Source organism: Brienomyrus brachyistius, chromosome 25 (genome assembly GCF_023856365.1).
Source record: "Brienomyrus brachyistius isolate T26 chromosome 25, BBRACH_0.4, whole genome shotgun sequence".
NCBI classification, from domain to species: Eukaryota; Metazoa; Chordata; class Actinopteri; order Osteoglossiformes; family Mormyridae; genus Brienomyrus; species Brienomyrus brachyistius.
Genome location: NC_064557.1, coordinates 809,876 through 821,743, shown reverse-complemented (window position 1 = coordinate 821,743; position 11,868 = coordinate 809,876). Strand labels below are relative to the sequence as shown.

Sequence of the window (11,868 nt, the reverse complement as noted above, 5' to 3'; positions counted from 1 at the left end):
GGAAAAGCATGGAGAAAGAGTTTTCCATTCATAGTGCTGTCTGTCATATGCTTTCCACAGCTATGCCTGGAAACAAAATTGTTCCACAGGATTGAGAAAAGGGGAATAAGACCGAAGGAAGACATTTGCAAATCATCTATTCTTCTCAAAACACACACAGGACTTTGCGGAAAAAGAAAACTGACATCATCCTGAACCACAACGCAAGTACGCTCTGGCTGGTCGTGCCACCGATGTTCTTGTTCCTTCACAGCATCTCGATGACCACTGAGGAACACGTGTACATGTGTTAACTGTCCAACCGTAGCCTGGTGGTGAGGGATTTCGTGGTGGCTGACGGTTACCCAGAGCGTAATATTGCTCCCAAAGACATGTTTGATGACCATGCTCCAATCTCGCCTATGATATGGTGTCTTGTTCTTTGTCCTCATGCACGTTCTCCACTACACCTCCTCAAATCTACTTCTGCCTCTTCCTAGATTCCTTAACCAATTGCTGATCTCCATTACAGCAGAGCGCATAAACCTGAATGCATATATCCAAACAGCATTATTATTTTGTCATTGGTTTGCTTGCACTTTTAGAACAACGTATTAACTACTAAGCTTGTTAATGCTTAATCCATGACAGCTGTGTCCTCATGTTGTTTTGAGTGACACTGCTGTCTGAACGACAGCCTGAGGATAATGGTATTTTATGACACGTGCGCTTAGGGCTATGCAGAAAATATTTAAATCTGCAAATCTGTGTGTATCAGGTGATGCTGTCTAAGGTTACCATTTAGGGAACTGAAGAAAAAGTTTGGGGAAGCCGGGTTCAAAGTATCGGGTTCTGTTTGACTTTGAACAAAAAAAAAAAAACAAAAGGAAATTAAAATTCAGCTGAGAATTATTCTTCTTTGACATTAAAGGTACAAATACTGAGAAACAAACATTAAACTACGTTTAACTGAAATCCCAATTATTCAAATCTACACATAATTAGTGAGAAACATTTTAAAGCGGAAAAAGACAGGAATGCCGAATGAAAGGCTCAGCTGTTTATTAAGTCTCACCTCTCACATTTCTTACGATTCAGAGGCTTCGTACAAAGGCCCGCGAACGTGACAAAAATAAAAGCTATTCATACTTAAGTATAAAACAAACTTAAAAGCAATCAGTCCAGTTCCAAGATTATGGAACCATCTGTGAAGAGATGCGCGGGCCATCCGAGGTTCATGTTCCAGCGTTCAGGCACCGGCACGCGCACAGGTGGCAGTGGAGCCGACACAGTAATCTCCGGCATCTCACACCTGACCCAGGGGCGAACGGTAACCTTAATACGCCTCGGCACTCAGTTTCATTAAAGTCTTTATTGAATGGAAGGATAACGTCATCTGGCTTCCGCGGGCAGAAGACAGCTGCTAGGCTGGAAAGTGGCCCGATCGGTAAATGATTCGCGTCTGCGAACGGCGAATAATGTTATTTTCTATTCAAACAATGACAGTAATCAAAGTTAGTGCGGGCAAGAACAGATGAACCACTGATCCCGAGCCCCACCACTGCCAGCCTCTGTTCTGGGCTCTGAAACAATCCCAGAATCATGGGCTGTTGATAGGGGTCCTATCCGGCCCAAGCCACACGCCCGATCTAGCGGGGGGGAAATCCCCTGTGGGGTCCACCACGGCCTCGGAATCCCCCGCGGTCGCCACGGAAATTCGGACGGTTGCGCTCACGGCCCCGGTCCCCGCGGCCCGCAGAAGGCCCGCCCCTGCCACCCCTCGGGGCTCCACCACCCCGATCTGACTTAGATTTGGGGGGGGGCGACTTGGGGCGGAGCCTCTCGATCTCCTCCGTGCAGCCCGTCAGGTGGGAGTTTGGCGTGTTGAAGTGGGCCGCGTACGCCTCAGCGTTGAAGTTGCTGTTGGTCAGCGTTGGGCCCACTGTCAGCCAGCCTGAAAAACGACACCAAGATCTCCTTGCCATCATTATCCTCAACTTCGGAGTTCCCCCAAACCCATTATAAAGCACCCTTTAGCGGACGATAAAGGACGCTTTAGGGGACGATAAAGGACGCTTTAGCGGACAATAAAGCACACTTCATGCTCGGGAAGGAACATAAACACCAGGAGCTCCCAACCTTTTCATGATCGCAAAGAGGTTTGCTAGTCGTGTAAAAAACTCACAGACCGTTAGAGACGGGGGGGGGGGGGGGGGTACCAGCAGTATCATTTGGGAAGGCTTAATCTACATGAGAACGCATATTATTGCCATCACTTTAACGGGATGGTATGCAGGATGTCTACATTGATTTTTTTACGACGACGTCATAAAGACCACTCGGTGGGCTGTTAGCAGCCGCAGCTGTGTTACATTAGCGCAAACGTATGTAACAAACCCCACCCTAATCAAGATGGGCTTAGAGCAAGACCTTTCCTCAGGAGTCGTGATGAGATGGAGAACATAAAGATGACTTCAGCAATAGAAGGGATGTTTTATATGTAATAATTAGGGAAGCAGATTATGATAAGGGAGTTCAACCATGTCCATTTTGACAGAAAATGACTCAGTGGGTCGTGATGCGGTGCCTATAATCAGAAGGTTGCTGGTTCAAAGCTCAGGGTCAGCGGAGTGATTTCAGCGTCGGGCCCCTGAGTAAGGTCCTTAGCCCCCAACTGCTCCAGAGAGTGTGTGACTCTGCCTTCTCAGTTGCACATCGCTTTGGACAAAAACGTCTGCTCTATAACCTAAACGAAAATGTTTTACAGACGTTACTACTCTCATTAACGCATGCTAACCCTTAGCTTACAAGCTGAAAACAAAACGTTACAAATTTCTTTATTTAGCTTATAGGATACTTTCAAATGTATCAACGTTTGTATCGCTTAAAAATAACATTCCTTTGCACGTAGCTTTTGAGATCATTAAAAGAAGAAAAAATAAAGTCAGGGTAGGGTAACGGCAAGGACAGAAACCGATTATTCCTAAGCAAAAAAAAGACTGCGGCGAGAAGAGGGAAGTGTTTACGTTTGTTTAAATTACATCTCAATACAATCGAGAGCACTGCCTGTCCTGCAGATGTTGCCGTTGCGCGTCTGGAATAATGAGGCAGGACACAATGAAAAGGGTCCTTGGAGGACAGAGCCCCCAAAGGTTGCTCAGCACGCGGTTCAGAAATTCACCGTAATTAAGTAGGGAAACGCAGACAGAATGTTTGAGCGATGGTGTCCAAGACAACGTACTAAGCTGGTTTCTGATGCGTCTCCCCAGAAAGGGCTGACCTAGAGCGAGCTCGTGGGATACGGGGGAGGGGAAGCATCCGGCCAGGAGGCAGAGAAAGACGCCAGGACCCATTCGCGCTCACCTGGCCGGATCGTGCTGTCCCTTCCGAACAGGTGAAGACGCCTCCGTCCAAGGCAGAAGTGCTCGATGATGTGGAAGATCTCCACCGGCTTCTCGATGTTGCCGATCTCGGGCTCGTCGGTTATGATCAGGTCGATGTCCACGTTGGCGTGGATGAAGTCGCCGTCCGTACTCCTGCGCACGGTCCCTTTGATTCCCATCAGGCAATGCTCCTGGGGTGGCGGGGTAGAGAAAGGTTAAGTGGGCATCTAGATTACCATTAGGTAAATATCAGAAACATCGACCATCTGCTTTCTACATCTATCCCTATTCAGAAAAGTTAATAAAGCGAAAGTAATTGTTTTTACCCACAAAGTAACACACACACACACACCTCCCCGACTGAGACAAGCTCTGCACGTCGATGCATCTCTCTTAAGGATATTATGTCGCCTTTTAAATGTACAAAACACAGAGAAACGCTCTCAGCTCAATACTTAGCAAAACGCACAATAGCTGCATTTTCGTCTCGCCCTTTTCCCCTAGAAAGAAATTAGTTAGGTAATTTGAGTCCAATCAATAGTGATGTGGCCGAACAAAAGGGGAAACCAGTGAATGGCTTTTCAGGTCCATCGCTAGCGGCTCCCAGCGCAGGACAAACACTTCCAAGACACCCCTTCTCATCTGCATATCAATGACCATGCAGTTGGGGTAGGGGGCAGTCAGGGAAAGGGGGGGGGTGATGCATACTGTGTTTCCACAAAAGGGAGGAGGGGCAGGCAGAAATGATTATGAATTAATCAGGCCTTTCAATGGGAGAAAAGCCCCCCGCCGGCGCTGACCTGCTTCCTCCGCCTACCTTTGTTCTTTGGAAGACGGCTTTGGGGTCCAGCGTTTTCGTTTTCCCCGGGTTATTCTTGTTGGTCTTGATCCAGCAAATGTCTTCACATCTGCGGAAGCCCCATTTTCGCAGGCACTGGTGAAAAGGGGGGGGGGGGGGGGGGGGGGACTTCCAGATTCATATGAAGGCTTTACACTAGTACCAAGATCCAAGAATTTTATTTATCACATACATGAACAGAGCGGTGTGCAACAGCAGTGAACTGAAACCGGTGCTACTCCAGACTATATAAGGCAGAAGGGTAACAAAATAAGTACCAAGAAGTACACAAATATAAAAAGAAAAAAAAAAGATTATATTCAGAACATATTAGCAGGCAGATAACTTCCTGGCTTTAATAATGAACTGTATTTTGCAGCTACAAAGACATAAGATAAAAAAGCTCTCCGCACTAATGGTAATTTAATGAACATGGGCAGACGACACGGCAGCCTACTCAGGTGGCCCTCATCCAGAATAGCGCCGAGTGCTTCCTCTTCAGGTGCATGGCACTACTGTCGCTGTGGAATGCCATCAAAACTCTGCACAGCGCAAGGCCACCTTTTTGTTTAGTGATAATTTGAACGACTCCCATAATTACATAGTGGTGACAAAAGAAAACAACTGTTGCAATCAATCGAAGTGTTTTAGAAAGAAAGGTTATTTCATTAAATTAAAATTTAAGAATTACGCGTCGATTAAAAATATTGATGTCATCGGACTTTCGTCGTCGATGTCATCGGCTATGTTGACGAATCGCAGCAGCCCTAAAGCTGAACATCCTACAAAGCCGGCTAATTCAAGAGAGTAAAACTTTCCACTTTATCCAACCCTATTAATTATAAATCTGATAATCACATGGTCACACACCATGTGTGGGCTTTAGAAAGCTCCTCCCCCGATAAACCTGAAACTGCCAACACTGTAGTTTGATACGCTGTTAATTCAGAATATGACGGACGTTTCCGCAACATTACTGTTCCGGAAAAAAGGTTTGCAGTTGGACAAACTCTGAGCTCTAGTGTTGCAGTTACTGAGCTCCAGAGTTATATGAGGGAGGGAAAAAAAAACGGACAAACCTCGAGCTCGATCCAAACTGTTATGCGGGCACTCCCAAAAACGACAAAGACAGCTGTGGTTCATTTATAGAAATAAAAAATCAAGCTGAGCTTAGCGTTGCGATGGTAGCATGACCAGCATGGTGTCAGACACGAGGACCCCTCCAGAGCCGTCTAAGCTAATGCCAGATAATGATGAAATTATTAAAAACATTCCAAGCAAGCTCTGTCTGAGACTTAAGGGGTGAATCATAGAGAAAAGTTGCTCCGGTTAGACCAAGGTGGGGGGTTTTGGGGGGCTTGGGTTTGCCATCCAACATGATATTTTCATTAAACACATATCAAAGGACATTCAAAGCATAAGATTCCCAAAGTACCCTCAGAAGAAAATTAACTGATGCTACAGTAGGCCTGAAACTATTCCAGTATTCCGACATTCAGTCTTTCGACTTTAGAATATTATTACTTTCTGAAGAGTAATGCGGTTACTACGCCGCGCCTGTAATCGGAGGTTGAGGAATCGCAGGGTCGGCAGAGTGATTGCACCGGTGGGTCCTCGTAAAAGTAAAGCCCTTAACTCGCTTTCTCCTCATTAAAGTACGTTACTCTGGATAACAGCATTTACTAAATACATATACTGCTATATAAAATTAATAATAAACTAGCCAAGGTAAGTGAGCCCATAAAATTCTCTGCCACGGTGGGATATTTCCGTTTCAACGTCTCCTTCACACACGGCATGCTGTTGCATGATGGCAGTTTATTTTCTGCATATTTCACAACACACACAACCTCTGACTGTTTTAGCAGTCGACAGCAATGCCTCCTTTTGACACTTTTCTCTCTCGTATTAAATCAGTCACCAACTGTTGCTATTTTCGCTCCATGTTAAGAACACAAAATAAAATGGAATGGTTTTGTGCCTCACCCTCATGCGCAAGTGTCCGAGTAACCATTACAGATATTTGGAATGTGTGTTCTTTTCAAACATTTTCATTCCGAGATTTACTGAATACTTGTACAGCACCGTACCACAGTTTTGTTGAACAGCATAACCCAGAAGTTAAAACTACCGCAGGAACCCCAACCTCGGATCTTTACTTACCATCCTGCCGAGGTCCAGGCCTTCACCAGACCCGCACCAAAGAAAGACAAAAGACCTCAAGGCAGAAATCTCCTCAATTTCAAGTTTCATTATCTGTCGAGACACAAGAAAGCGTCACTTAAACGAGGGAAGCCGCATTCCTTTGGTAAAAAATCAATAAATCTTAACACAGGCCAGGACTCCAGACTAACTTTTTCCATTACAGCACTAATGCTCCTTCCTGAAAATTTTAGGCGACATGCAACGCATCACATTCATATTTTCTCCATCTTAACCGTATGACTGATAAATGCTTTGTTAATAAACATACGGCTTACAGAAATTACAATGTGATATTTTATTTTACAAGTCACAGTGTAAAGTTGTGCTTTTTAAATTTTTTTAATTATTATTTTTTTTTTAACAAATCACTAAAGATCATTTCATTATCACCAAAAAGGCCAAACAAGAGCACTTTTGGACCGGATAGATGACATCATGCACAGAATCATCCCCAACCCACATTGTTATGACGACTGCCTCGCGTTAGCTCTCTACTCTCACTCTCTTCTCAAACACACACACACACACACACACAAATAGGATTGGGGTAGTGTTTAGATTTTATCGAATCCAAATCTAATTCCGATTCTGTGCAACGAATTCGGTTCCAATTATGATACAGATAAAATTATGATAAAAAAAAGCTGAATGTTTCATCAGCAATACACTGCATTTATTTTCGTCTTCCTAAAACTAAATTAATGAATCAATGACCAAATTACTATATATGTACTTTTCCTGTGCAGCCTGCTTTTAAAAATGCATGAAACCCACTTAATCCATGGTTATCGCGCATTTAGCTGACATATTTGTATATAAAGACTGGAGTTAATCAGCAGGCAATTTCCAAACATACATTTGGTTCACAGTCTTAGTAACACAGTACTTTCGAATAAGAGAATAAGAGGTGGCTTGGGACATACATATCCAAAGTATTAATAGTAGCAGACCGTGTCTAATTTTTGATACCGTTCAGACATTACTTTGAGGTGTACGCTATTTTAACTATTTTAAAAAGCAATGCTATTCCTGTATCTTGAATTCCCCCAAAATAGAGTTTTGCTAAAAGGAAATGTTTCAGTATACTCTAGCGCCATTTTACCTCCCAAGCCAAAATAGTAGGTCTACTAATAAATATTTTCAGTTCATAAACATGAAAATAATATCAAGTACAAATGTGTAAGTGAAGCTCTCGTGCATTAACCCTTACATGGCTGATTAAATGTCTAGGATGTCTAGGAAATGAGAAGTGGAACCATAATTCAAATGTGTGAAATTGCTGGTTCTGAAAAATGTAGAACTGTTTCTAATTTGAAACCGGTTCTCAGTACCCACCCCCTCACACCAATTCTTACTCCCTCCTGGTGTTTCACGTAATAAACGATGATGGCGGGCGGACGACAGACAGACAAGCGAAGTCACGCTGGCGCGCATAGCTATAAATTTGCCGCACAGTTTCCAAAAAAGGCGACTAAACGGTCCTAGTCTGGGACACCCCCCAGCTAAATAAATATCGACCTGCGGCAGACCACTGCTACCAGCCGACACCCCAAATAGGACTCAGCCAAACCTAATGGCCGCAGGCCGAAGATCAACTAAACCAGTAGCACAGGCCAACTTTTAAGAATGACTCTCTACTCACATCATCCCAGGTCCAGAACTTCTCGTTGGCAATGATTCCCGACTCTCGGTAGTATTCCTCCAGCGGAGGCTCGAGGAGGATCACATCAAACTTACACTTCAGTTCTCGCAAGTCAAAATGTTCTAAATCTGCTTGTAGATACCTGAAACACACATAATACAATATCACCTGGGGTGATTTCCACACTGCTAGCACTAGCAGAAATTTATGCAAGACCGATATGATTTAACTTAAATAAAAAATAATCACCATAGTTTAATTAAAATTGAGAGAGAGAGAGAGAGAGAGAGAGAGAGAGAGAGCATTGATTCCCAAGTGATAGCTTTTGTTTACATTGAAATTGCAAAGAAAGGCTCAACTTTCTTAGGTGCTATGAAGGTATAACTATGGAGGCCTGTGAGCATGAAATGATTTCTGGCTTACATGGGTGGAGTATTCGTAGTGGAAATCAGTTCGTCTTTCAGCCTTATTAACTCTCTGAGTTTCGGATATTCCTCAAAGCGATCGGCAAGACCTACAGGCGGAGGAAAAGATTACGGAAACGGCATTGATTGTGACGGCAGAAACTCTACACAAGCTCTCCTCTTGCTGAATGAACTGATATATAGAATGCATCCATGCATACAAACAAGTAGGAACAGCATTTTTCTAGAAAGAACCTTAGGTGAGACAAAGCTAGTATGTCACATACCGACGTCCCGTATGAAGTTCTGCGGCCTGTGACCAGTATCCACAAAATGCTGACAGTAATCGTTGTGTGGATTCAAGCTTTGGGTTCCCTGGTATGAAGATTTGCAGACCATTAGTGTTATTACAGCATGACTAATGAAGAGTCAATTCCAGCCATGTTTATTTACAGGGCACATTTAAACAACGGGAGTCGAAGACAAAGTGCAGACGACGTGCCATTAAACACGGAATCACAAAACAAGAGCAACGTAACACACAATAAAAGAAACAATGGAATGAACAAAACAATGAGACTTAAAATCAGTGACAATTGATAAACTCTCAGACTGAATCAGAAAATAAGGAATAAACGTGTGTTTTTACACGAGATTCGAAAACAGGCAGTGAAGGTGCCATTCTAACATTTTGGAGTTAGCTATTCCAGGAGAACATTTTAAACTGGATCTGAGGAAGCACGTCTCTTCTCAGAGTGTAGTTAGAGTATGGAATAGTCTTTCTGTTACTGTAGTGCAAACTAAAACCCTGGGTTCCTTTACATCAGAGCTAGATAAGAATTTAACAACTCTGAGCTATTAGTTAAGTTCTCCCCAAACAAGCTTGATGGGCCGAATTTGTTCCACAGTTTAGAGCCTAGGACAGAAAACGCCTGGTCACCCCTCTGCTTTAACCCAAACTTTCTGGCAGATCAGCAGACCTGGAGGGGTATTTCACGAATAAGGATTTCTTGCTTAGCCAGATAACTTCTTGGATTTAAGGTAGTCTGGGCTAAATGGACTATATCTTTGACCACATAAATATAGCTCAGACTACCTTAAATCCAACAAGTTATCCGGCTAAGCAAGAAATCTTGCTTCGTGAAACACCCCCCTGAGAGATCTAGCTAGGGCGTAAGGAGTACTCAGGTCAGTAAGGCAGGTAGGAACAAGTCTTCGTATAGCTTTAAAGGTAAACAGAAGAACCTTGTATCAGTTTATCGTAAACTGCAAAGGAATGTGAGTACTGGCGTGATGTGGTCACGCTTCTCATTGCCTGAAAAGACCCATTCGCCATGGGAGGGATGTGAGTACTGGCGTGATGTGGTCACGCTTCTCAGTGCCTGAAAAGACCCATTCGCCATGTCTGAGCCCTGCAAACTCACCTTAAGGAACGTACTGGAATCTTTGTAAACTTCTTCATATGGCACACTCTCATCCGTCTGCTGCTGTTCCACTTCATCCTGTTGATAGATAGATAGATAGAGAGAGAGAGAGAGAGAGAGAGAGAGAGAGGGAGAGAGAGAGAGAGAGAGAGAGAGAGAGAGCATAATTCAACATTTCCAGCTATTTTAATGTACAGTCTTGGGGGGAAAGCATCCTGACAGCTATACCTTCTGTTCCTCTAAGTCTTCCTCTGTGTCCTCTCCTTCTGCTTGACATTTTCGCTTGCCACTCACAGCAGATGCATCAAATGAAGCCCTTGGATGGAACGATTCATTTTTACAGGTTAGTTGATTAGTAGTTGACTTTGCATTAAAAATTCCCTTTGAAGACAGCTGATTATTATAAGATGATGCAACTAAATAATACAAGGTGTTTTGCTGTGTGTTGCGACCCGTGAAACTTCCTCCCACAGCAAAGAGAAAAACGTCACCGTGGTACCAACTTTATCTCCACGAAAACTAAGCCTCAAGCCTGTCTTCGGAAATTCAGGCGTAATGTTATTCTTAATAGTTCATAGGGAATAGACAAATAACATAAATGCGAATGCAATTACGAAGAACAGAGAATACATGCAAATGATGCAAAATGTCACTGTTCCCCCCTACCCAAACAATATCTATAAGACTGAATAAAAACAATAAATAATAATATAAACACAAACCTGCAGGTCTCCCTGGTTTCCTCGATCTCTTTTTGTTCATCTTTGCTATTAAGTACAGCGCCGATACTGTCCGGATTCTCAGCTCCCAACTGCCGAGTACAAAAACCCCCGTGATTAGACCTTCATACGTGTTTTAAAGGATAAATACTGTCGGTTAATCCCAGCGCCAGTTCCTAAATACAATGAAATATACCCATATCCATATGCTGCAAACGTTAAAGTCTCTCAGCAAACTGTATTTTCGCAAACTGCAAACTTAGCATGCACGTTTAGCTAGCAGGACAGGCAGTAACACAAATGCACATGTTCCCACGGGATAATTTAAGGCTGTGTACTCACTACGAGTGAACAGTAATGGGAACTGCGTTTACTGTTTCGCTGCCAGTGGTGACTAAACGTGCTAATGCTACTGACATCTAACCCAGAGAGCTCACACATACTGAATAATACGATTCATAAAATTCAATACGCACGTTTCAGTGCATTACCTGCTGTGCTAGAAGTTGCCGTCTCAATTTCTGCCTCTCTCTAATCTCCAGAAGACGGCTATTCATTTTAATTCAAGACAAGTTGGGACTGTGTGTATTTTTGTTCCCTCTTTTTTTTCTTGTAAAACACATATGGCGCCCGAGAATTGCGTCACGTCCGGTTACTCGACACGCTTTATGAAAACTATTAATCGGCGAATTGATGAGACGAACAGTTAAATAAAAACTGTATAATAATAACAACAATAATGATATTTTTAATAATAATATGTTACCCCATAGTCTTTATATATTTAACACGGTATTGCAACAATAAGTCCACGATTAAAGAGATAAATCAATATTACCGCTTCTGTGGTGTTGTCCTTAATATCGTCCAATTTCGGTAATATTTCTTTTTGCAACCAACATAACGTTACAGAAGCACGTATTGATAATCTTCTCATGCAAACCACGGGAGGTTTATTAGAATTTACTATGGTGGGTGCAGCTGCTATTCACCGAAAAATAATATATTTCATCAAATAGTAAATGACACTTATTTACCATTTAAATTAAAATAATTTTGTTTGCTATTGAATATGGTACGACATCCACGCTGCAACGCGGATTCTATAGATTTAATTAAAACCGAAACTCCAATTCAAGTTGTAAGTAAGCATTAGTAAGTAAATCGTATTTATTCGATCCATTGACATTTTTTCGACTTTCAGATTCGGACTAAAGTGAGAAAGTTTAGCTTTCAAATTGAGTGTGGGGGCGCTGTACGGTCATTCTAAGCAC

The 11,868-nt window shown here is 42.9% G+C and overlaps 1 protein-coding gene across 1 annotated transcript; it reads right to left on the bottom strand.

The window, feature by feature from the left end:
• Nucleotides 1-1,024: 1,024 nt before the first annotated feature.
• On the bottom strand, nt 1,025-11,245 carry mettl14 (methyltransferase 14, N6-adenosine-methyltransferase subun). The gene is made up of 11 exons (XM_048995758.1): nt 11,086-11,245; nt 10,598-10,686; nt 10,104-10,191; nt 9,876-9,953; nt 8,739-8,826; nt 8,471-8,561; nt 8,048-8,189; nt 6,364-6,456; nt 4,180-4,296; nt 3,343-3,553; nt 1,025-1,933 (listed from the first exon to the last, which is right to left on the bottom strand). Exons 1-11 carry the CDS (start codon nt 11,149-11,151, stop codon nt 1,629-1,631), a joined length of 1,368 nt encoding a protein of 455 aa, XP_048851715.1. The 5' UTR covers nt 11,152-11,245; the 3' UTR covers nt 1,025-1,628.
• Between the last annotated feature and the right edge of the window lie 623 nt (nt 11,246-11,868).